The following is a 27,193-nucleotide window of genomic DNA, read 5'->3' on the forward strand; positions in this document are numbered from 1 at the left end:
GTGCAGCCCCTAGCTGTACTACATTGCTGTAAAAGGAATTATATACAATTGTCCGTAATCCTCTGGTGGTTCCACCACATGCGCCCCCCCAGAATTGCTTTTAACAGAGAAGGTAAGGCGAGAAGGGGGTCTGATGAGTCTGTCCGACCGACTGCGATACCCCGGCAGCTGGAACGGAGCGCTAGAAGACGAACTGGCTGTTGGCTGTGGTTGGGATGACGCCGCAGGCGGAGGAGAAGAAGAGGCCCGGTGGTCGACCCGGTGAGGCGGGCACTGGCGACTCGGCGGATGACTGTGGCTGTACTGGACTAGCAGTCGACGGTGGACGACCACGACGAGGCGGCTGAGCGGTGATGACTGGTTCGCTCAGATCCAGATGCGCCGGTTTCAACCGGTTGATGGAGATGTGGTCAGGCTTACCGCCGACGTCGACTGTGAAGGACTTGTCACCTGACGAGATGACGCGGAACGGACCTGTGTAAGGCGGTTTGAGCGGGTTTTTGCGAGCATCCTGCCGAATGAACACGTATTCTGCGCTCTTAAGATCCACCGGGACATGGGAGCACTGCAGGTCATGATGCGACGTAGGCACTGGGATGAAATTCCTAGCCGCTTCCTGGTGGCTGACGAGCTGCTGAGCTGGGGACCAGGGTTCCGTGTGAAGAGGAAGAAAATCGCTAGGCACTCTGAGTGGTTGGCCGTAAACCAGCTCTGCTGAAGAAGAATGCAGGTCGTCCTTAGGCGCCGTGCGAAGACCTAGCAACACCCAAGGGAGCCTGTCCACCCAACTAGGCCCACGGAGACTAGCACGCAGTGCGGCTTTAAGGGACCTGTGGAATCTTTCACACAGACTGTGGATGGTAGGCGGTGGTATGATGAAGCTTGGTGCCCAAACCATGAGCTACGGCGTTCCAAAGCTCAGAGGTAAATTGAGGCCCCGGTCGGAGGAGATGTCAGCCGGTACCCCGAACCGAGCTACCCACGACGAGATGAAGGCTCTGGAGACGTCTGCCACTGTGATAGCAACCAAAGGAATTGCCTCTGGCCACCTGGTGGTGCGGTCTAACACGGTGAGGAGGTGAGTGTACCCGCGAGAGGAAGGGAGAGGACCAACCAGGTCCACGTGCACATGGTCGAATCGACGCTCCGGAACCGGAAAAGTGGCGAATGGGGCCTTAACATGGCGTTGTTCTGGCAACTCACGCAGGTATTGGTCCAGTCACGGACGTCGAGATGCATGCCCTTCCAGACAAATTTCTTTGCCATGAGTCGCTGTGACGCTCTCATGCCAGGGTGTGACAACTCGTGGATAGTGTCGAAAATTCTCCTGCGCCATTCGACTGGAACGATTGGACGTGGGCCGCCCATCGAGATGTCACACAGGAGTGTGGTCCCAGCGGCCTGTAAACTGACATCAGCCACTTGTAAGCTGGAAGGTGCGGTCCGGTATGCCTGCACTTCAGGGTCTGCCTTCTGTTCTTTTGCCAAACCAACACAGTCGACTCCCAGGTGTACTGCGTGTAGTTGGGCGTGGGAGAGACAATCCGCCACCAGGTTGTCTTTGCCCGAGACATGTTGTATGTCGGTTGTAAATTCAGATATGTACGTAAGATGACGTTGTTGCCATGATGACCATGGTTCCGCTGTCTTGGCCATCGCAAAAGTAAGTGGCTTGTGGTCTACAAAAGCTGTGAATGGGCGTCCTTCCAGTAGGAAGCTGAAAATGGCGGATGGCCAGAAACAATGCCAACAACTCCCTATCAAAAGTACTATACTTGCGTTCGTTCTTCCGCAATTGGCGGCTGAAGAAAGCCAGTGGTTGCCATGTGCCATCGACCCACTGCTCCTGTACTGCCCCGATGGCATAATCAGATGCGTCGGTGGTAAGGGCAATGGTTGCGCCCGGAAGGGGATGTGCCAACATGGTTGCAGCAGCCAAAGCGTTCTTAGTGTCGAGGAAAGCCTGGTCCATCTGGGGTGTCCAATCGATCGGGTCTTTGCCCGATTTACCTCTGAGGGCCTCGTGCAAAGGTTGCATCAACAATGCCGCCTTGGGGACGAACCGATGATAAAAATTGACCATTCCCAGAAATTCCTGGAGGGCCCTGACGGTCTGAGGAAGAGGGAACGAGGTGACTGCTTCCACCTTTGTGGCCAGCGGGACGGCACCTTCTGAGGTGATTCTGTGTCCCAGGAAATCAATGCTGTGCAACCCAAACTGGCACTTGGCTGGGTTGATAATAAGGCCATGTTGGCTGAGACAAGAAAAAAGGGTACGCAAGTGCGTAATGTGTTCTTTCGTGCTGTTACTGGCAATAAGGATGTCGTCTAGGTAGACGAAGATGAACGGCAGATCGCGCAACACGGAATCCATGAGACGTTGGAAGGCTTGTGCTGCATTCTTCAGCCCAAACGGCATACGAAGGAACTCAAGGAGCCCGAAAGGTGTGATGAAGGCAGTTTTGGGGATGTCCTGAGGATGCACGGGCACTTGATGATAGCCTCGGACGAGGTCTACTTTGGAAAAGATGGAATTCCTTGCCAGATGGGCCGAAAAATCCTGAATGTGAGGAATTGGATACCGATCCGGTGTGGTAGCCTCATTCAGGCGTCTGTAGTCGCCGCATGGTCGCCATCCGCCACCTGGCTTAGGAACAATGTGTAATGGCGAGGACCAAGGACTATTCAAACGTCGAATAATACCCAGGCGTTCCATTGTATGGAACTCCGCCTTGGCGGCCGCGAGTTTACCGGGTTCCAGCCTTCGAGCTCTCGCATAAACGGGGGATCCTGTCGTGGTAATGTGGTGCGCCACACCGTGCCTCGCGACTGAAGAAGAAAATGTGGGCCTGGTGAGCTCAGGGAACTCACTGAGAAGATGAGAGAACTAATTTGGAGATGGGACTGCACAGGCAACTGACCAAGACATCGTGGTGCTTCGGTGGCAGGGAACCGAGTGAAAAGTGGAGGCACTGATTAGCCGGCAGTGTCTGACGTCGACGAGAAACCCGTTTGCGCAGAAGAAATCTGCCCCCAGGATGGCCTGTGAGACTTTCGCCGTGATGAACTCCCAAACAAAACGTTGGCTGCCAAAACTCAACTGGACCCTACGCTTTCCGAACGTGCGAATGGCCGCACCGTTGGCTGCCTCGAGGGGGGGACCTTGACCACCGGATTGAAGATCTAGCTTCGACGCTGGTAGGATACTGCACTGGGAGCCAGTATCACAGAGAAAACGTCGCCCTGACAGGGAGTCTGTAATGTATAGGAGTTTCCCTGCGGACCCGACGGCCATCGCAACTCCGGCGCGTCCCTTAGGCCTTATTGATCTTCTCAGAAACTGCTGGTTTGAGGTAGGTTTTTTTCTTGGTGAGAAACTGCAGGGCGGACGGCAATTTCTGGCCTTTGCGCCGAAACGAGCGTGATATGCACACCAGCCTGCAGGAAGAGGAGTCGGATTCGCTCTTGTGGGGGATGGGCGCCTCGTGGCTGCACAAGATTGTTGTGAGACGGTGAATAGTTTATCCGCTTCTGCGGCGAGTTCAGCACAATCCGTGATCGCGGAATTGGCCAAGGCCGTCTGTACTGGCTCTGGTAGTTGAGAGAGAAACAGCTCGCGGAACAGAAAACAACGCGATTCTGAGCCCAAAAGCATGAGCATTTGGCTCATGAGCTCTGAGGATTTTGAGTCCCCGAGGTCGGGCATGGAGATAAGTCTGCGAGCGCGCTCCGACTTGGACAGACCGAAAATCTGCAGTAAACGTGCTTTTAAAGCTTCGTACTTGCCATCGTTCGGTGGACTCTCGAGGAGGCTGATGACCCGCGAGGTCGTGGTGCTGTCGAGGGCGGAGACCACGTAATAATAACGGGTCGAATCCGCTGCTACTCCCCGGATTGCAAATTGGGCTTCCGCCTGGAAAAACCACGCGGCCGGTTGTTGCTCCCAAAATTGCGGCAGTTTGAGGGTGACGGTGTTCGTGTCCATGATGTAACTTCAACGAAAATTGTTCGAAGAAATCGGGGTCACCAATGTAGGAACTGGGGTTCCTAGCCGAAGAATTGAGATCGACTCAGAAAATCAAAAACAATAAAATTTAATGAACAAACGAAGCTGTACAGGAAACTGTAGGATACAATGCAAATAGGTCTGGTCTGCTTGAAAGCCTCTCTGGAAACTGCTAGAAGGTTCCGAGCTCAACTGCTAACAGGTTCCGAGCTCAACTGCTAGCAGGTTCCGAGCTCTACTGCTAGAAGGTTCCGAGCTCTGACGTCATGACGTCATGACGTTCTTCCCCCCGTTGAGAGATCACGTGACGGACGGCATGACGTCATCACGCGGAGTACAGGAAAGAAGCCCTAGTACAGTTAACTGTTGCATTAAAGGTGCAGCCCCCAGCTGTACTACATTGCTGTAAAAGGAATTATATACAATTGTCTGTAATCCTCTGGTGGTTCTGCCACAATATTATCTTTCAGGTTAGGCTGCATTTACTGCTTTGGTAAGCAAAGTGTGTTTTCTTCACCAACATTTGGCACTGATTGAACTGCGGGGTGGGATCGGTCTGTGCGAGGGGCCTGGGTGAGCAACAAGCTTGCATGTCGAGGCCTGGAGATATTTTGGGCTGAAGTTTACTGCTCAAAAACGGATGCAGGAATTTGAGACTGCTGCCAGAACGGTCCCCGGAAGTCACATAAGTATGGTTGGGTGTGGGGCGGTGGGCAGGGGAGCGGAATCCGGATATGTTCGGTATCGGGGGTGGGGGGTGGTGTGGGGGTGGAGTTGGTAGCCCATTGCAATGGAGGCCCAAGGCCCAAGGCCCAGGCCCACAAGGAAACCTTTTCTGGCCCTTGATGCAGCCCCCGGCAGCTTTGGCCTGACGGTCAATCCGCAGCTGCTCCCCAGCTCAGGCCTCGGGTTATAACAGCAGATCGGGCCTCGATGATGTCATCAGAGCCTGATCTGCATATTTAAAGAGGACCCCGCCAGCTTGTCAGATGGGGATGGGAAAGGAGTGGGTAAGTCTCCCCGCTCCATGTTAGCTAACCCCACCCTCCCAGCCTGGCTTCCGCCAGACAGGGGGCAGTTAAAATTGGCACCTTTATTTTTCAGAGATGGACTTCGTGATCCCATTGTTGTTCAATCAACTTCAGCTTCAACGCTAAAAGTAAAGTCTGGATAGTAACCAGGATGAACCTTGAATCAAACATTCCCATGAAAAATCTCCCGCTATATTTCATGAATGGAACACCAGCATATAGTGCACGAAAATGTTGCCATTATTTAAACATGGGAACGTGTAAAAATTTAGAATCATTTTGAAAACATCTTAAAATACACTAAAAATACATCAATACAATAAGGGACCATATTAAAAAATGTCAATAATTTGCAGGAGATTTTGACATGTTATTTTTTTGTTTGCGCTTGTGATTCATAGGGTGACATAAAGCCATTCAACCACCTGGGATTACTAACGTCTCTTTGGTAATGAAAAATAAGTTGTCGCATTTTATTGGGTAGCATATAATTTGTCCATTTATACTGGATAAAAGTAAACTGCAAATGCTGGAGACCCAGTTTTACTTTTGAGTTGATGTGTCGCAGGTTTTTGTGTCACATCAACAACAACACTTTGCATTTATATAGCTCCCTTAACATTGCAAAAGGTGCTTCACAGGAGTGTAATCAGACAAATGTTGCACCAAGCCAAAGAACAGAACATCAGGATAGGTGGCCAAAAGCTTGGTCAAACAGATAGATTTTAAGGACCATCTTAAAGGTGGACAGCGATATAGAAGTTTAGGGAGAGAATTGCAGAGCTTAGGGCCTAGGCAACGGAAGGCACGGCCGCCAATGCTGGGGCGAAGTGGGGAATGGATAAGAGGCCAAGTTGGAGGAATGCTGAGTTCTTAGAGGGTTGTAGGGCTGGAGGAGGTTACAGAGATAAGGAGGGGGCGAGGCCATAGAGGGATTTGAACACAAGGATGAGAATTTAAAAATCAAGGTGTTGCCGGTCCGGGAGCTGATGTTGATCAGTGAGCACAGGGGTGATGGGTGAACAGGACTTGGTGCGAGTAAGGATACGGGCAGCAGAGTTTTGGAAATACAGAACTTACACGGTAACTGGAGACGGAAATCACTGAACTGAGAGGAATATAAGATTCTCGACAATCGACAGGGCCGCCGATACTTTTTAATATTGATAAACAACTGACAGTTTAGTCAGTTCTTCATTAGCTTCAAAACTGTAACCCGAGCAGATTTCTGTACATATTTAAGCTTCAATTACCCAAAAACAGAGCAGTACAGATTGGCAGCATAACACAGCTCACTGCACTTTATAAGTGGCTCCAGGTGCTGTGTCTTTAAGTGGGTCTTCTTTCTCCGAGAATGTGATCATCACGGAGGGGTCGAACAACGGCACTGCTGCCAATGAGGGGGTGGGGGGAGGAGGGAGGAAGAGCATTTTCAGGGAAGGAAGGCCTGCAAAATGACAACCTGGAGACAGTTTTAAATGGTCTCAAACTGCCATAACATTGCCACAAAGTGCATTAATAGCAGGCTTATTATTCCAACATTCACTTGTTTAACAGGAGAAAAATAATAATGTCATTGCGCTTCAGAGATCTCCGGCAGCTGTGCTAGAGAACGTTAAGTGGATGTGGTGTTTATACCCATGATTCGCAGCTCATATTGGATGGAGAAATGACCACAGCACAACATCTGCTAGCATTGCCTGTTTTCCCAGGGATATCCCATTGTGTGCTGTTTGTATCGGCTTCCATCTGTACCACCAGGTTTTGGAGGAGGAGGAGGAGTATCAAAGAAGACACACCAGACAGGCACACTTCCAAGGCTCGCTTCGGACCAACCCTTTTTACCCTGTGTGTAAAAGATCAGGCAACTGTACCTGGACACAATGGGTTCGATTTTCCAAGCCCCGAGGAGGCGGGTTTGGAGGCGGGAGTGGTGGGAAAATTGCAGAATCAGGGGACACAAACCCATCCCGCCCCCAACCCGCCTCCGTGCCAATGTCCCAGGAGGCGGGTACCTGACCTGAGCTGGGAGCCACCTCCCCGAGGCGGGAAGGGGATTAGTGTCAATTAACTGCCTGTTAACAGGTAGTTAACAGGCAGTTTTTTGCCTAATCCCTATTTTTAGCCCCGAAGTGTGGGCTGTCCGACGGCTCCGAACCACGCCAAGTTAGCGAGGCGGACCACCAATCTGCAGGGGTTGGCGGGGTCGAGATGTCCATTGTGCAGGTGAGTGATGAGTGCATGTATGCAGAGGTAAGTGTGTGAGGTAAGTGTTAAGTGATTTAATAAGTTTTACTTACCTTTACTTTCTCCTGCAGGCTTCCTTCCTTCAGTTCTCGGGAGTCCCTCAGCTCACCAGCACAGAAAGCAGAATGGCCGCTGAACTGTCAAAAGCTGCAGCCTCTGCTTTCTGGTCTGGAGAGCTCTCCAACTGAGTCTGAGTAGAAGGACTCAAGTTAGAAGACAGATTGTCAGTGATTGACAGCTTCACAGAGCCGTCAAACGCTGATTTTTCATCTGTCAAAAGCTCTTGACAGATGAAATGTCAATCGCTGACATCACCAGTAACCAGGTGTCCCTTAATTGACCTGCTGAGCCTGCTGGCCAGGCTTAACAAGGTCAATCAAGGGAAAATAGCGTAGGTTGGCCACAAGTCTAGGGAGGCGGGACTACAACCCAAAAATTGGGAATCCTGCCTCCAAAAGCTCCCCATTGACAAAATCCAGCCCAATGTTCCCGTTAAGCTGCGCGGCCATGCAGTCATCTGCAAGGCCCCGCGCAGGCCGCTCACCGGCTTTTACGTTGTAGATACCGCGCATGCGCAAAAATTTGAATGGGCCGCACAGTGGGGGAGGCAGGCCGCGCAGGAGGCAGCGCAGATTACAGGAAACATTGCCTGGACATGTCAAAAGGTGCCTGAACAGGGAAACTATAATTCCCAAACAAAGACTTAGGGAACAAAATTCCCATTGTGTGTGTCTCCATTGGGAGGCGCTAACAGGGCGTAAATGGCTTTTAGCCGCGCCTCCCGCAAATTCCGTGGGAGGTTAGCGGCGGCGCTACCGGGTTGCGCCCCAATCTTCTGCACCTGAAAATCATGACATCAACTCCGGGCGCATCACCCTGGTAGTGCCCCGGCAGAAAAATTCCCCTTCGCCCCCTGCAGCAGCGCCGGGCGATGGCAGCGACTGCTGCAGGGGACGCGAGCAGGGCGGCCGGCCGCTAGCGGGGCAGAAGCTAAAGGTGAGGTGGCCGGCCACCCTGAAAAAAAGGTCGGCTTTTTTGAAAAACATTTTTTTGCTCCGGACGCGGGGTCCGTGCTGTGATCGGTCAGCCCAACACTCTGCTTGAGTGCAGGGCTGCAACCGGTGCTGCAGGTAGGTTAAAAAAAACTGCATAGTTCGCAGCATGGGGCCCTTCCCTTTAATTCAGGGATGAGCCCCTGCAATGCGTCAGCGCCACGCGGTTCAGTGCGTGGCGCTGCTGAGCCGTGCGCCCCGGGACGTGAACTTCCCCCGCAACCTTGTGCTCCAAGAAGGAAGTGGAGCGCTTGATTTAGTGCTCCACTTCCCTCTTGGAGCAAAAAGTGGGAATTTTAGAAAGGCTGGAATAGGTTAGTGCCTGGTGCTAGCTTTTCCAGCTTTTCTGATTTAGCGCCCCAGACGGGGCTCGAGGGGAATTTCTAGCCCGATTTATACAGCGCCATTCAGGAACACAGGACAACAAAAAGTGCTTCACAGCCAATAAAGTACTTTTGAAGTGTAGTGACGATTATAATGTAAGAAATGCAGCGGCCAATTTCCGCGCAGCAAGCTACATAGAAACATAGAAGATAGGAGCAGGAGTAGGCCATTTGGCCCCTCGAGCCTGCGCCGCCATTCAATGAGATCATGGCTGATCATCTAAATTCAGTGCCCTGTCCCTGCTTTCTCCCCATATCCCTTGATCCCTTTAGCCTTAAGAAATATATCTAACTCCTTCTTGAATATATTTAATGAATTGGCCTCTACTGCCTTCTGTGGTAGAGAATTCCACAGGTTCACCACTCTCTGGGTGAAGAAATTCCTCCTCATTTCTGTCCTAAATGGCTTACCCCTTATCCTTAGACTGTGACCCCTGGTTCTGGACTCCCCAACCATCGGGAACATCCTTCCTGCATCTAGTCTGTCTAGTCCTGTCAGAATTTTTAAAGTTTTAATGAGATCCCCTCTCATTCTTCTAAACTCCAGCGAATATAAACCCAATCGACCCAATCTCTCCTCCAACGTCATTCCTGCCATCCCAGGTATCAGCCTGGTGAATCTTCACTGCAGTCACTCCATGGCAAGAACATCCTTCCTCAGATAAGGCGACCAAAACTGCACATAATTCTCAAGATGTGGTCTCACCAAGGCCCTGTACAACTGCAGCAAGACATCCTTGTTCCTGTACTCGAACCCTCTTGCTACGAAGGCCAACATACAATTTGCCTTCTTAACCGCCTGCTGCACCTGCATGCTTACCTTCAGTGACTGCTGCACAAGGACACCCAGGTCTCGTTGCACTTCCCCTTCTCCCAATCTATTGCCATTCAGATAATAATCTGCCTTCCTGTTTTTGACACCAAAGTGGATAACCTCACATTTATCGACGTTATATTGCATCTGCCATGCTTCTGCCCAATCACCCAACCTGTCCATATCATCCTGGAGTTTCTCGGCATCCTCCTCACAGCACACACGCCCACACAGCTTTGTGTCATCTGCAAACTTGGAGATATTACATCTAGTTCCCTCGTCTAGATCATTAATATATATTGTGAATAACTGGGGTCCAAGGACCGATCCCTGTGTTACCCCACTAGTCACTGCCTGCCACTCGGAAAAAGAACCGTTTATTCCAACTCTTTGCTTTCTGTCTGCCAACCAGTTCTCTATCCAAGTCAATACCTTGCCCCCAATCCCATGTGCCTTAACTTTACTCGCTAATCTCTTATGTGGGACCTTATCGAAAGCCTTTTGAAAGTCCAAATACACTACATCCACTGGTACTCCCTTATCTATTTTACCAGTTACATCCTCAAAAAATTCCAGTAGATTAGTCAAGCACGATTTACCTTTGGTAAATCCATGTTGACTTTGTCTGATCCTGTCACTGTTTTCCAAGTGCTCTGCTATTACATCTTTTATAATGGACTCTAGCATTTTCCCCACTACCGATGCCAGGCTTACCGGTCTATAATTCCCCGTTTTCTCTCTACCACCTTTTTTGAATAGTGGGGTAACATTAGCTACCCTCCAATCCATGGGTACTGTTCCAGATTCCATCGACTGTTGGAAGATGATCAGCAATGCATCTACTATTTCTAGGGCCACTTCCTTAAGTACCCTAAGATGTAGATTATCAGGCCCTGGGGATTTATCGGCCTTCAATCCCGTCAATTTCCCTAACACCATTTCCCTACAAATACTGATTTCTTTCAGTTCCTCCCTCTCATTAGACCCTATGTTCCCCGACATCTCTGGGAGGTTATTTGTGTCTTCCTTTGTGAAGACAGAACCAAAATATGTATTTAATTGGTCTTCCATTTCTTTGTTTCCTTTTATAAATTCCCCCGATTCTGACTGCAAGGGACCTACACTTGACTTCACCAATCTTTTTCTCTTCACATATCTATAAAAGCTTTTACAGTCAGTTTTTATGTTCCCTGCAAGCTTACTCTCATACTCTATTTTCCCCTTCTTAATTAATCCCTTTGTCCTCCTTTGTTGAATCCTAATCTGCTCCCAATCCTCAGGTTTACTGCTTTTTCTGGCCAATTTGTATGTCCTCTCCTTGGACCTTATGCTATCCCTAATTTCCCTTGTTAGCCACGGTTGAGACACTTTTTTGTTTTATTTTTATGCCAAACAGGGATGAACAAATTCTGTAGTTCATCCATGCGGTCTTTGAATGTTTGCCATTGCCTATCCACCGTCAACCCTTTGAGTGCCATTCCCCAATCAATCCTACCCAACTCGCTCCTCAGACCATCATAGTTTCCTTTATTTAAATTCAGGACCCTAGTCTCTGAGTCAACTACTTCACTCTCCATCTTAATGAAGAATTCTATCATATTATGATCGCTCCGACCGAAGGGGCCTCGCTCAACAAGATTGCTAATTAATCCTTTCTCATTACATAATACCCAGTCTCAGACAGCCTGATCTCTAGTTGGTTCCTCGACATATTTGTCCAGGAAACCATCCCGTACACACTCCAGAAATTCCTCCTCTACAGTATTGTTACTAATTTGGTTAGCCCAATCTAGATGTAGATTAAAGTCCCCCATGATAACTGCCGTGCCCTTATTGCACGCTTCTCTAATTTCCCTTTTAATGCCATCCCCAACCTCTGCATTACTGTTTGGAGGTCTATATACCACTCTCACTAACATTTTCTGCCCCTTGGTATTTCTCAGTTCTACCCATACAGATTCCACATCATCAGAGCTAATATCCTTCCTTACAATTGTGTTAATCCCCTCTTTAACCAGCAATGCTACCCCACCTCCCTTTCCTTTTTGCCTATCTTTCCTGAATATTGAATACCCCTGGATGTTGAGTTCCCAGCCTTGGCCACCCTGGAACCATGTTTCCGTAATCCCAATCAAATCATATTTGTTTACCTCTATTTGCGCAGCTAATTCATCCACCTTATTACGAATGCTCCTTGCATTAAGACACAAAACCTTCAGGCTTGTTTTTTTAATGCTCTTAGACCTATTAGAATTATTATTTACTGTGGCCATGTTTGATTTAAACCATTGATTTCTCTGGCTGCCACTTATGTTTTTCTCCTTCCTATCTTATGCTTTTATCCTTGTTTCCCTTTCCTCTGTCTCCCTGCTCAGGTTCCCAACCCCCTGCCATTTTAGTTTAAACCCTGCCCCAGAGCACTAGCAAACACTCCCCCTAGGACATTGGTCCCGGCCCTGCCCAGGTGCAAACCCTCCGGTTTGTACTGGTCCCACCTCCCCCAGAACCGGTTCCAATGTCCCAGGAATTTGAATCCCTCCCCCTTGCACCATTCCTCTAGCCAGGTATTCATCTGAAATATCCTTCTATTTCTACTCTGACTAGCACGTGGCACTGGTAGCAATCTTGAGATTACTACCTTTGAGGTCCTATTTTTAAATTTACCTCCTAACTCCCTATATTCAGCTTTTAGGACCTCATCCCGTTTCTTACCTATATCATTGGTACCTATATGCACCACGACAACTGGTTGTTCACCCTCCCCTTCCAAAATGTTCTGCAGCCGTTCTGAGACAACCTTGACCCTTGCACCAGGGAGGCAACACACCATCCTGGAGTCTCGTTTGCGGCCGCAGAAACGCCTATCTATTCCCTTTACAATAGAATCCCCTATTACTATAGCTCTACCCGTCTTTTTCCTCCCGTCCTGTGCAGCAGAACCACCCCTGGTGCCAGGAAGTTGGCTGCTGCTGCTTTCCCCTGATAAGCCATCCCCCTCAACAGTATTCAAAGTGGTATATCTGTTTGAGAGGGGGATGTCCACAGGGGACTCCTGCACTACCTGAGTGCGCCTACTACACTGCCTGTTGGTCACCCATTCCCTTTCTGCCTGTGCAACCTTTACCTGCGGTGTGACCAACTGCTTAAACGTGATATCCGCGACGTCCTCAGCATCGCAAATGGTCCAGTATGTATCCAATCGCAGCTCCAGCGCCGCAATGCGGTCTGCCAGTAGCTGCAGCTGGATACACTTCCTGCACACATGGTCGTCAGGGACACAGGAAGTGTCCCTGAGTTCCCACATAGCGCAGGAGGAGCATAACACGGGGCCGAGCTCTCCTGCCATGACTTACCCTTTAATTAATTCAAGTTAAATTAAATCAATCCCACCAATTATACACAGTTAAATGATATACTTAAGGGCCCTGGTTTACCAACAGTCCCCGCTACGCCACAGAAAGCTTAGAAACTATAAACCACAGAGTTTAAGTTTAAAAAAGAGAGAAACAGTCACCAACCAATCACTTACCTGCTTTCTGGTGACGTCACACTTCGATTACTTTTTACTTCTCTCCCTCCCTCTGAGCTCGGAGATTGGAGATTGGTAAGCCTACCTGCCTGCATCCTAACTCAGACCAAGTCCCGTTCACCCCTCACCCCTGGGCTCGTTGATCTACATTGGTGTCGGTCCGGCAATGCCTCAATTTTAAAATTCTCATCTTTGTTTTCAAATCTCTCCATAGTCTTGCCACTCCCTATCTCTGTAACCTCCTTCAGCACTACAAGCCTTTGAGATCTCTGCACTCCAATTTTGGCCTCTTGAGCATCCCCGAATTTAATTGCTCTATCATTGGCGGCTGTGCCTGCAGCTGCATAGGCCAAAGCTGTGTACCATCTATAAGATGCACTGCAGCAACTGCAGACCTCTACCACCGAGAAAGACAAGGGCAGCAGGCGCATGGGAACACCACCACCTCCAAGTTCCCCTCCAAGTCATAGACCATCCTGACTTAGAAGTACATCGCCGATCCTTTATCGTCGCTGGGTCAAAATCCCGGAACTCCCTACCTGACAGCACCGTGGGAGTACCTTCACCACACAGGCTGCAGCGGTTCAAGAAGGCGGCTCACCACCACCTTCTCAAGGGCAATTAGGGATGGGCAATAAATGCTGGCCTTGCCAGCGACTTCAACATCCCACAAACGAATAAAAAAGAAAGCTCTATAATTCCCTCCCTAAATCTTTCCACCTCTCTAACTCTCTTTCCTCCTTAAAGATGCTCCTTAAAACCTCTCTTTGACCAAGCTTTGGTCATCTGTCCTGACATCCGATTCTGTGGCTTGGTATCAAATATTGTTCAATGATGCTCTTGTGAAGTATCTTGGGAAGTTTTATTACATTAAAGGCAGTATATAAATGTATGTTGTTGTTGTAGTTGTCCAGCCAGTTAATTAATCTATTTCTCCATAGAAAACACACAGCAACAGGAGCGAGCAATGCAACAGGTGTCAGCTGTGGCTCAGTTGATAGCACTCTTGCCTCTGAGTTAGAAGGTTGTAGGTTCAAGTCTCGCTCCAGAGACTTAAGCACATAAAACTAGGTTGACACTCCAGTGCAGTACTGAGGGAGCACTGCATTGTCAGAGATGCCATCTTTCGGATGAGACGTTAAACCCAGGCCCCGTCTGCTCTCGCAGGTGGACGTAAAAATCCCATGGCACTATATCGAAGAAGAGCAGGGGAGTTATCCCTGGTGTCCTGGCCAATATTTATCCTGCAGATTATCTGGTCGTTATCACATTGCTGTTTGTGGGACCTTGCTGTGTGCAAATTGGCTGCTACATTTCTTACATTACAACAGTGGCTACACTTCAAAAGTATTTAATTGGCTGTAAAGTGCTTTGTGACATTCTGAGGTTGTGAAAGGTGCTGTATAAATGCAAGTTTATGTACTATCTGTCTAGATTCCTGAAAGTACAGGACATTAGCAATGGCTTGGATGTGACTGTATTAGCCTATGGCCTTCATAAGTGAATGTGGAGCTGGTCTCTGACTATAGTTACAGAATCAGGCATCTGCCATAATTCATCCATCATTTCAAAGGTGAAGAAGACTACTTTGTGCAAACTTGGCTGTTCACCCCATTGAAGCACCCAAGGATAGGACCTAAACAGAGATATAATGAAGTGCACAGTGCTACTTGGGTCTTGGTGAAGCAGATTATTTGCATGCTTAAGCAAAGGTTCAGATGCCTCGACTGATTGGGGGATTACACCAGCCAAGGTGTCCAAGACTATTTTCCCTGCTGTGTCTTTTGCAATTTTGCTTTGCAATAGAGAAGGCCACAGCAAACAAAGGCAGACCATGTCCTCAGCCAGGCATGTCTGTACAAGAAACATGAGCTGGAAGGCTTGTCTGCACAAGGAAAAGGAGACACAAGGCGGGTCTGCACAAGGAACAGGAGACAGAAGGCGGGTCTGCACAAGGAACAGGAGGCAGAGGTGTGTTTGCACAAGGAACAGAACACAGAATATTTGTTTGCACTAAGCAAGATTCATACAGAAGACTCGAGAAGAGGATTTTGGTTAATCGTCAGAAATATCTAATGTACAACAATCATCGTGTGGGTGCCGAACATTCTGGCCACATGCGAGATGGTTTCTTGGATCAGTCTGTGGAGGAATCAACCAGGGAACAGGCTGTTCTGGATCTGGTACTGTGTAATGAGAAAGGGCTAATCAATAATCTTTAGGGGCAAGTGACCATAATATGATTGAATTTTACATTAAGTTTGAGAGTGATGTAGTCCAATCTGAAACTAAGGTCTTCAATCTAAACAAAGGAAACTACAAGGGTATGAGGGACAAGTTGGACATGGTAGATTGGGAGACTACACTAAAAGGTATGAAGGTGGACATACAATTGCTATAATTCAAGGAATAATTTGCAACAAACAAGTATTCCTCTAGGGCATAAAAACTCAAAAGGAAAAGTGATCCAACCATGGCTAACAAAAGAAATTAAAGCTAGTATTAAGTCAAAGGAGGAAGCTTATAAAGTTGCCAGAAAAAGTGGTCAGCCTGAGGATTGGGATCTTTTTAGAAATCAGCAAAGGGGGACCATGAAATTGATAAAGAAAGGGAAAATGGAATATGAGCACAAACTAGCAAAAAATATAAAAACGGATTGTAAAAGCTTCTATAGGTATGTGAAAAGGAAAAGACTGGCAAAGGTAAATGTAGGTCCTTTACAGTCAGAGACGGGAGAATTTATAATGGGGAATGAGGAAATGGAAGAGAAATTAAATAAATACTTTGTTTCTGTCTTCACGGAGGAAGACACAAAAAACCTCCCAGAAATACAAGAAAACCAAGGGTGTGACGAGAATGAGGAACTTAAAGAAATTATTATTAGTAAAATAACAGTACTAGCAAATATAATGGGACTAAAAGTCGATAAATCCCAAGGACTGGATGACCTACATCCTAGGGTTTTGAAAGAGGTGGCCATTGGGATAGTGGATGCATTGGCTGTCATCTTCCAAACTTCTATAGATTCTGGAATGGATCCTGCAGATTGGAGGATAGCAAATGTAACCCCGCTATTTAAGAAAGGAGGGAGAGAGAAAACGGGGAACTACAGACTTGTTAGGCTCACATCAGTAGTTGGGAAAATGCTGGAATCTATTATAAAGGATGCAATAACTAGGCACTTAGAAACTAATAGTAAGATTGGGCAGAGTCAACATGGATTTATGAAAGGGAAATCCTGTTTGACAAACCAATTGGAGTTCTTTGAGGATGTAGCTAGTGGAGTAGACAAAGGGGAACTGGTAGATGTGGTGTATCTTGATTTTCAGAAGGCCTTCGATAAGGTCCCACACAAGAGATTTGTGAACCAAATTAGGGTAGATGGAATTGGGGGTAATATACTAGCATGGATTGAGAATTGGTTAACAGACAGAAAACAACGAGTAGGGATAAACGGGTCTTTTTCAGGATGGCAGGCTATGACTAGTGGGGTACCGCAAGGATCGGTGCTTGGGCCCCAGCTATTCACAATCTATATCAATGATTTGGACGAGGGGACTAAATGTAACATTTACAAATTTGCTGATGATACAAAGCTAGGTGGCAGTGTTAGTTGCGAAGAGGATGTGAAGAGGCTTCAAGGGGATCTCGACAGGCTCAGTGAGTGGGCGAGAACATGGCAGATGGAATATAATGTGGATAAATGTGAAGTTATCCACTTTGGTAGAAAAAACAGAAAGGCAGAATATTTCCTAAAAGGTGAAAGATTGGGGAAAGCAGATTCTCAAAGGGACCTGGGTGTCCTTGTACATGAGTCACTGAAAGTGAATGTGCAGGTGCAGCAAGCCATTAGGAAGGCAAATGGTATGCAGGCCTTCATTGCAAGAGGATTTAAGTACAGGAGTAAAGAAGTCTTACTCCAATTATATAGGGCCTTGGTGAGACCACACCTGGAGTACTGTGTACAATTTTGGTCTCCTTACCTAAGGAAGGATATACTTGCCATAGAGGGAATGCAACAAATGTTCATGGGATTGATTCCTGGGATGGCGAGACTGTCGTATAAGAAGGGGTTGAGTAAACTAGGCCTGTATTCTCTTGAATTCAGAAGAATGAGAGGGGATCTCATTGAAGCATACAAAATTATTACAGGGCTTGATAGGATGGATGCTGGGAGAATGTTTCCCTTAGCTGGGGAGTCTAGAACCAGGGGCCACAGCCTCAAGATAAAGGGTAGGCCATTCAGGACTGAGATGAGAAGAAATTTCATCACACAGAGAGTGGTGAATCTTTGGAATTCTCTGCTCCAGAGGGCTGTGGAGGCTCAGTCATTGGGTACATTCAAAACAGAAGTCGACAGATTTCTGACCAATAAGGGCATCAAGGGATATGGCGATAGGGCCGGTGAATGGAGTTGAGGCAGAAGATCAGCCATGATCTCATTGAATGGCAGAGCAGGCTCGAAGGGCCGAATGGCCTACTCCTGCTCCTATTTCTTATGTTTTTATAAAACATTTCCTCCATTGGTCCCATCCATTCATCAGTTTGAGCACTATTGCACTTCTCCACAACTATCTGACGCTCCCCCCATCCCAAATGAATACGCATGACACATTAAAGTTCCAGTTAATGCCAATGTTATTTGCCCTGACAGTGTACGGTGCACGTGTATTGAGTCTGACTTGTCCCAGTGTTTCTCTTCAGTGATAGTGTATGATGTGAGTCTGCCAATTCCTAAAACACATCCTTTTTAAGTGACTTTGGTAGCTTGGAGTTCAAGGCTGCAGAGGCCCAGTGAAAGCTTTCACGATGGATGCTATGCTTAAGGTTAAAAACTTGCTCCATTGCGGAGGGTCCTACAGTGGCCATGCTCCCCATGGTGACATGTATCTCAGTCAGTTGGTTATGCACCACTGTGCAGTTGTGGACCCATCATAGACACCTTAGAACTGTACAGGCTGCTCTACATAGTCTCACATGACAATAGGAACTGCTGGTGTTGATCCATCAAAGTGCATTTGCAGATGCCCTGTGAGGTTGCAACTGCTCACCTTAGCATAGAATTAAAGAGCACAGGCCCGTCATGCCTGTGCCTGCTTTTTGAAGGAGCTATCCAATTAGTCCCACTCCATTGCTCTTTCCCCGTAGCCCTGCAAATGTTTCCTTTTCAATTATATATACAATTCCCTTTTGAAAGTTACTATTGAATCTGCTTCCACCACCCTTTCAGGCAGTGCATTCCAGATCACAACAACTCTCTGCACAAAGAAAATGTTTCCTCATCTCCCCTTGGTTCTATTGCCAATCATCTTCAATCTTAGCAGTTGAAGGGGACCCCAAGCTGATCCTCAGGGTAGGATACTGCAGCTCCTTCAATCCCACCTGCATCCTCATGTTCTGTGTTGAACCCCAGTACTCAGCTGATGCCTCCCTCCTCAGAGTGCATGTATTTGTGCTAGTGCTTGCTACTGTCAGAATGGGGATTGTTGAGTGCTCAGAAGTGCTTGGTTGAGGCCTGTCTTCTCCCTTGAGTACCGTGAGTAACAGAAAACTAGCAGTAAGACACTCTTAAAATAGAGCTTTACAAACCAAGACAGTGTAATGTGTTGTGCTGCAGGGTATGTCTGTGTGTAAGGAGTGAATAAGGAAAGAAAGAATCTAAGACAAAGGATGATACTGTTGGGATCGACAGAAAACAACAGGCAGAGACTTTTGTTTAAGCTAAGGCAAAACGTGTCTTACTTTAATCACTCACCACGAGGTCTGAAGGCTCAGCCCCGTGCAGGGGCTATGACGTCATCACGCCGCCGACGTCATGACGTCATCACGCTACCGACGCTCTTAAAGGGATCCTGCACCGATAACCCAACCCAGCATGTACATATCATAACATTGCTATAGTGAATTGTGTTATTGTCCCTATGTGGTCTCCGCCACATACGTCCCCCCAGAATTCACTAGCACTGGCAATGTCAGTCATTGGGGGGGCCGGATCACACGGCCGGAACGGCTCCTCAGTTCCGGGGTGGGGACCGGGGTGTTCGTCGGAGGGACCTCGGGCGCTCGGTGGTGGACTGAGGGTGCGGAAACCGGAGGTTGGCCCTGCCTCGGGGGCTGTGCCAACTCAACGGGTTGGTCCAGATCCAGGTGTGCCGGCTTAAGACGGTCCACGGAAATGTAGTCTGGCTTACCGCCGACATCCACTACGAAGGTCTTGTCCCCGGTTTCCAGGACACGGAATGGTCCCTCGTAGGGTGGCCGAAAGGGTCCCCCGGTGGGCGTCGTGGCGGACGAAAACGTACTCCGCCTCACGAAGGTCGAGCGGAACATGGGACTACGGGAGGCTGTGCTGCGACATGGGCACCGGCGTGAAAACCTTGGCGTTGTCCAGAAGGTCGGACCCCTGACGGGCCGCGGACCAAGGTTCGGTTGCGTTGGGGACAAAATCTCCGGGAACCCGTAGCGGCTGGCCGTAGACGAGCTCGGCGGACGAGGATTGGAGGTCCTCCTTGGGAGCGGTCCTGAGTCCCAGCATGACCCACGGGAGTCTGTCAATCCAGCTGTCGTCCCGGAGGCTGGCCCAGAGCGCGGCCTTCATGGAGCGATGAAACCGTTCGCACAGCCCGTTAGCCTGAGGGTGGTATGCTGTGGTGCGGTGCAGTCTCAACCCGAGGCCTCGGGCGACAGCGTTCCAGAGCTCTGACGTGAACTGGGGCCCCCGGTCGGAGGAAATGTCAGATGGGGCGCCGAACCGGGCGACCCAAGTGCTGATGAACGCCCGAGCCACATCGGCGGCCGTCGTTGAAGACAGCGGGATGGCTTCCGGCCATCGAGTAGTTCTGTCGACCATCGTGAGGAGGTGGGTGAACCCGCGGGAGGGTGGCAGGGGCCCCACCAGGTCCACGTTAACGTGGTCGAACTGCCTCTCGGGCACCGCAAAAGGCGCCAACGGGGCCTTAGTATGGCGATGTACTTTCGAGCGTTGGCATACCACGCAGGTGCTGGCGCAGTCGCGAACAACTTTCCTGAGCCCGTGCGAGACGAACTTAGCCGCCACCAGCTTCTGTGACGGCTTCCTGCCCGGGTGGGAAAGATTATGGACGGCGTCGAAAGCTTGCCGTCTCCACCCTTCGGGCACGACGGGATGTGGCTGTCCAACGGAGATGTCGCACAGGAGTATGGTGCCGGCAGCGTCGAATGCGACGTCCGCCAGTTGAAGGCCCGTGACCGCCGTCCTGTAGGCCTGGACGTCCGGGTCAGAGGCCTGGTCGGCTGCCATGCGGGTGTAGTCGATGCCGAGGTGTACGGCGCTGGCGACGGCTCGGGAGAGACAGTCGGCGACGGGGTTGTCTTTCCCAGCCACATGCTGGATGTCCGTTGTAAACTCCGAGATGAAGGCCAACTGGCATTGCTGACGGGCCGACCATGGCTCGGAGGCTTTGGCCATGGCGAAGGTCAGCGGCTTGTGGTCCACGAACGCCGTGAACGGGCGGGCCTCCAGCAGGAAACGGAAGTGTCGGACGACGAGGTAGAGGCCGAGAAGCTCGCGATCAAAGGTGCTGCCGTTGGGGCGGAGCTGCCGGCTGAAGAAGGCGAGCGGCTGCCAGGAGCCGTTGACCCACTGTTCGTGGACGGCGCCAACCGCATAATCCGAGGCGTCGGTGGTGTAAAGAGCAACTGACTGAAGGGCCCTCTTTAATGAGGAGCAGGAACCCAGCCTCCACCCTTCATCTCTCGCTCCCCAACCACGCACAGAGTTAACAGCGGCTCAGGAAACAGTATGGCTGTTGATGCTTGTGGCAGACGCTTACTGCAAGAAGCAGATAAAGAAACAGAAAATCCACGCTGCTAGCAACTTATACCTACTTTAACATGCTAATTACTATTTACTGTATGCCCCTAATATAATGGAGAGCACTTTGGATTCTAATTAGAAAAAAAAACTTGCGCGCTATGCTGTGTAGAGTGTTAGGGTGCATAGTTTAAGTAATATAAAAGCTTGCTGTGCCTTTAGGAAATCCTCATTCATTTAAAAAAACAGTCTGTCAACACGAGACTTTGAATAGCATGTTTAACTATTGTCGGAGGAATGCTAATCTTTTCCCTATTGGCAACGAGGTATTCCTAAAGGATTTCAACAGCATCAGATCTTAAAAAACATTAAAGAGAAACTTGACTTATTAAAAATAAAAATAAGACAGGAAGTAGAATTGAACCTATAAATTCGTCCCCATCCAAACCCCCCTCCGCCCCCCACCAGTGAGTTATCCTCACCTTTCAGTCTTGCAATACATTCTGGGAACTCTGCAATTTGCACTGCATTCTGTGTCATAATATAACTTTTTAAAAAGATGGTTTGTATTTATGAGTTAAAATGCACTGTAGGATTTGATGGCACAGCCACAGAGTACAAGCCAGGTACAGTGATGCCCAGGGAACATGCCACGATGGATGTCTCTGGGTGAAAGTAAGGGCCTATCTCCCAGTAACACACAGTCGAAAACGTGCAGCTGCAGTTTTCAAAAAAATTGTGACTTAAATTTACATTTACATTTTCTGTGAACGTTATCTTGCCGGGGAACAAATCTGCTGTTTTATATATACTCCAGCCCTTCACACCCAGGGGTTTCCAGAGAGAGGGCGGAGTGCTCGCACCAGGAACAGGCGCAAGTGGCAGTGATGTCAACATGATCCCTGTCTCACTTCCCTGGATCTCTGCCTGATAGAGGCTCTCGATGCTGCGCTCAGCCCCCTCAGAATCTGAGAATCTTACAGCACAGAAGGCGGCCATTCGGCCCATTGTTCCTGCGCCGGCTCTCTGAAAGGGCTATCCAATTAGTTCCACTCGCCTTGCTCTATCCCCATAGCACTTCAAATTTTCAAGGATATATCCAATGCCCCTTTGAAAGTTACTATTGAATCTGATTCCACTGCCCTTTTAGGCAGTGGATTCCAAATCATAACAACTCACTGCATAAACAAAATTCTCCTCGTCTCCCCCTGGAGAGGACTTTGGTGCAATCCAAGTGAAAAGCGTTGCTCTAAAATTTGATAGGAGAAACTTGTGGAGTATGAGCATACGTGGAGCATTGCTGCTAAGGGAGTCCAACAGGGAGGATTCAGAACAAAAGCCCTTCCCCTGAGGTAGAGGATGAAGGAATAACAGACATAAATAAGGTTATGACCTGTGTAATGGGTTCCCAGAGACTTACCTGTGGGGAAATAAAACCTCGGGCATTAATGCATCAACTTACTGCTGTGGGCTCCTGAGAGAGATAAACAAAAGCAAGAACAGAAAGCATCAGGGACAAGCTGCCAGAGGCGGTAATACAGCTCGTGAGGAAATGGAAATCTGGAGATGTACCTATATATTGAGCGAAGGCACTCTAAATTCACAAACAAGTTAGGTATGTGTTCCATATAGAAACTGCCAAAGAAGAAAAAAATGTCTTTAACATTTACTGCAATACCTGGTGTACAAGTTACACCATGTTTTTTAAGTACCTTCAATATTGGGGTTCAGCTTATTCAGTTTGTCAAGTTTTCATCCCTTTATGCTCCACACGAGCCTCCTCCCACCCCTCTTCATCTCACCCTATCAGCATATCCTTCTATTCCTTTCTCCCTCATATACTTATCTAACTTCCCCATAAATACATCTATGCTATTCATCTCAACTACTCCCTGTGGTAGCAAGTTCCACATTCTAACCACTCTCTGGATAAAGACGTTTCTCCTGAATTCCTTAGTGGATTTGTTAGCGAATATCTTATATTGATGACCTCTAGTTTTGGACTCCCCTACAAATGGAAACATCTTCTCTATGTTATACATATATGTTCCCAATGGCATACATGTATAGAGTAGGTTATTTCCTGAGAAAATCTGATTTTAAAAATACACAGGTCTGTGCGCCTGAACATAGATTACTGCTACTTCTAACCTTCACTGAAAAAGTAACCAGGAAATAGGGGTGGCACTTACACACTTCTACGAGAGGTCGCTGACCTACATTGGCTTCCGGTCTGACAACGCCTCGGTTTAAAATATTTTCATCCTTGTTTTCAAATCCCTCTGTGGCCTCGTCCCTCACTATCTCTGTAACTTCCTCCAATCCTAAAACCCTCCGAGATCTCTGTGCTCCTTCAATTCTGGCCTCTTGCACATCCGTGATTTTCATCGCTCCACCATTGGTGGCCGCGTCTTAGAAACATAGACACATAGAAGATAGGAGCAGGAGTAGGCCATTCGGCCCCTCGAGCCTGCTCAGCCATTCAATGCGATCATGGCTGATCATCCAAATTCAGTACCCTGTCCCTGCTTTCTCCTCATATCCCTTGATCCCCTTAGCCTTAAAAGATATATCTAACTCCTTCTTGAATATATTTAATGTATTGGCCTCTACTGTCTTCTGTTCACCACTCTCTGGGTGAAGAAATTCCTCCTCATCTCTGTCCTAAATGGCTTACCCCTTATCCTTAGACTGTGACCCCTGGTTCTGGACTCCCCCGCCATTGGGAACAGCCTTCCTGCATCTAGTCTGTCTAGTCCTGTTAGAATTTTATAAGTTTCAATGCGATCCCCTCTCATTCTTCTAAACTCTAGTGAATATAAGCCTAATCGACCCAATCTCTCTTCATACGTCATTCCTGCAATTCCAGGTATCAGTCTGGTGAATCTTCGCTGCACTCCCTCCATGGCAAGAACATTCTTCCTCAGATAAGGTGACCAAAACTGCACACAATACTCAAGGTCTGGTTTCACCAAGGCCCTGTACAACTGCAGCAAGACATCCTTGCTCCTGTACTCGAATCCTCTCGCTATGAAGGCCAGCATACCATTTGCATTCTTAACCGCCTGCTGCACCTGCATGCTTACCTTCAGCGACTGGTGCACAAGAACACCCAGGTCTCGTTGCACTTCCCCTTCTCCCAATCTATTGCCGTTCATATAATAATCTGCCTTCCTGTTTTTGCCACCAAAGTGGATAACCTTGCATTTATCCACATTATACTGCATCTGCCATGCATCTGCCCAATCGCCCAACCTGTCCAAATCATACTGGAGTTTCTCGGCATCCTCCTCACAGGACACACGCCCACCCAGCTTTGTGTCATCTGCGTCTAGATCATTAATATATATTGTGAATAATTGGGGTCCTAGCACCAATCCCTGCGGTACCCCACTAGTCACTGCCTTCCACTCGGAAAAAGACCCGTTTATTCCAACACTTTGCTTCCTGTCTGCCAACCAGTTCTCTATCCAAGTCAGTACCTTACCACCAATCTCACGTGCTTTAACTTTGCACACTAGTCTCTTATGCGGGACCTTATCGAAAGCCTTCTGAAAGTCCAAATACACCACATCCACTGGTTCTCCCTTATCTATTCTACCAGTTACATCCTCAAAAAATTCCAGTAGATTAGTCAAGCATGATTTACCTTTTGTAAATCCATGTTGACTTTGTCTGATCTTCTCACTGTTTTCCAAGTGCTCTGCCATTACATCTTTTATAATGAACTCTAGCATTTTCCCCACTACCGATGTCAGGCTTACCGGTCTATAATTCCCCATTTTTTCTCTACCACCTTTTTTAAATAGTGGGGTTACATTAGCTACCCTCCAATCCATGGGAACTGTTCCAAAGTCTATAGAATTTTGGAAGATGACCAGCAATGCATCTACTATTTCTATGGCCACTTCCTTAAGTACCCTAGGATGTAGATTATCAGGCCCTGTGGATTTATCAGCCTTCAATCCCATCAATTTCCCTAACACCATTTCCCTACAAATACTGATTTCATTCAGTTCCTCCCTCTCATTAGACCCTATGTTCCCCGACATCTCTGGGAGTTTATTTGTGTCCTCCTTTGTGAAGACAGAACCAAAGTATGTGTTTAATTGGTCTGCCATGTCTTTGTTCCCCATTATAAATTCCTCTGATTCTAACTGCAAGGGACCTACGCTTGACTTTACCAATCTTTTTCTCTTCACATATCTATAGACGCTTTTACAGTCAGTTTTTATGTTCCCTGCAAGCTTACTCTCATACTCTATTTCCCCCCTCTTAATTAATCCCTTTGTCCTCCTTTGCTGAATCCTAAACTGCTCCCAATCCTCAGGTTTGCTGCTTTTTGTGGCCAATTTATATGTCCTCTCCTTGGATCTTATGCTATCCCTAATTTCCCTTGTTAGCCAATGTTGAGTCACCTTTTTTGTTTTATTTTTATACAGCTGCCTCGGCCCGAAGCTCTGCAATTCCTTCTCTAAGGCTCTCCACTCCTCTACCGGGCTCTCCTTCTTTACGACGTTTCTTAATACCTACCTCTTTGACCGAGCTTTTGGTCACCTGTCCTAATATCTCCTTATGTGGCACAGTGTCAAATTTTAACTGATAATGCTCCTGTGAAGCACCTTGGGATATTTTACTACATTAAAGGTGCTGTATAAATGCAAGTTGTTGTTGTTGTAGAGTCGTTGTCATATATTCCCTACTGCGTACATGGTATAGAGAGGGTTATTTCCTGAGATAATCTGTTTTTAAAAAGATACAGCTTGACAAAGGTTTGTGTGTCTGAACCTGGATAACTGCTACTTCTAGTTTTTGTTAAGTAACCAGGAAACAACGTTGGAACATGTACACTTCTATACTTGAAGGAGAACCGATTCCTATTTTCTGAAGACATCCTGTCCCATTCATCTTTTTCTTTTCACCTGTTGTGGATTTCCAACAATATCTTTTATTGTATTAAAAAAAACGACAGATGAGCTTTTAAAAACAAAAAAAGCACCTGAAAGGATTGACATTTGCTTGAAATCACAGTGACCTTTCCCTGCTATTGTTTGAGTTTACCTGAGTAACCCAGGAGGCATCTGCACTTGTACTGCGGAGGCTGATTGGACTCGCTGATGTCCACACACATGGCTCCATTCTGGCAGCGACTGGGATAAATTAGGCAGGCGTTTTCCACGAGCTCGCACAATCTACCTGTCCACCCAGGGACACAGAGGCACTACAGAGATGGGCAATAAATATTAAATATTATGAACATGCGAACAAGTTCGAATTCGATGCTCGCCAATCAATACTTTCCAAACTATTTGCAAAGGATTAATCATCAATCAGTTGGAACGCTGTAACTTAACTTTTTTATTACAGTCAGGAGCACAGGGGTTACTGATTACAATTCTTACTTACATTCACATGGCACCTTTCACAACCTCAGGACATCTCAAAGCGCTTTACAGCCAATGAAGTACTTTTTGAAGTGTAGTCACTGTTGTAAGGTTGGAAATGTAGCAGCCAATTTTCACACAACAAGGTCCCACAAACAGCAATGTGATAATGATCAGATAATCTGTTTTTAGGTTAGTTGATGGATAAATATTGGCCAGGAAACCAGGGAAAACACCCCCGCTCTTCTTCGAAATAGTGCAATGAGATCTTTTATGTTTACCTGAGAGGGCAGACGAAGCCTCGGTTTAACATCTCCTCTGAAAGACGGCATATTCGATAGTGCAGCACTCCCTGGAAGCATCAGTTGTTGTGCTCAAGCCTCTGGAGTGGGACTCTGAACACACAACCTTCTGATTCAGAGACCAGAGTGCTACCAGCTGAGCCACAGCTGAATGTGGAGGTACAACGCAGAAATGGCTTTTACTATGACATTCAAAAACCTGTAATCCCTATAAAGTCTCTGTGCATTTGTTATTTTCATGCAAACTGTGCTATTTGCATTAAGAACTAATGAGAAAGCAATTCAAAATAAATCTGTTCTTTCTGGGTTATGAGTCCCTGCCATTATGTTTGATTCCAGTTCAGCACGGAAGTTAAGGAGTTCTCTCTTCAAATAAAAAGGAAACCTGAATTACAAAGAAAATACAACACAGAAACAGGCTGTTCGGCCTAACCAATTGTGCTGAAGTTTTTTGTGCTACATGATCGTCAGTCCCAATCCCATGCGCTCACTTTGGTCCCGTTTTCATTAAGCCTATTCCTAAATGTTGACATGGTCTCTGCTTCGGATCTGAGCTCCTTCCCCAGCCTCACAGCCCGATGTGTAAAAGGTTTTGCCTGCTCTCTGCACTAAATCTCTTATATTTAATGTAATATCCATGTCCTCCTCATTCT

The 27,193-nt window shown here is 47.7% G+C and overlaps 1 protein-coding gene across 11 annotated transcripts in view; it reads right to left on the reverse strand.

Moving 5' to 3' along the window:
* The window catches only part of LOC147112361 (protein eyes shut homolog), a 2,879,641-nt gene that overhangs the window by 1,477,025 nt on the left and 1,375,423 nt on the right, over nt 1-27,193 (reverse strand). For all 11 annotated transcript variants that reach the window (XM_085996555.1, XM_085996552.1, XM_085996547.1 and 8 more), the window contains one exon: nt 25,916-26,075. In XM_085996555.1, coding sequence (XP_085852681.1) covers nt 25,916-26,075 — 160 coding nt within the window. The remainder of the gene's footprint in view (nt 1-25,915; nt 26,076-27,193) is intronic.

This window comes from Somniosus microcephalus, chromosome 9, assembly GCF_052327205.1.
Source record: "Somniosus microcephalus isolate GS21.2 chromosome 9, FLI_Smic_1.0, whole genome shotgun sequence".
In the NCBI taxonomy this organism is placed as follows: domain Eukaryota; kingdom Metazoa; phylum Chordata; class Chondrichthyes; order Squaliformes; family Somniosidae; genus Somniosus; species Somniosus microcephalus.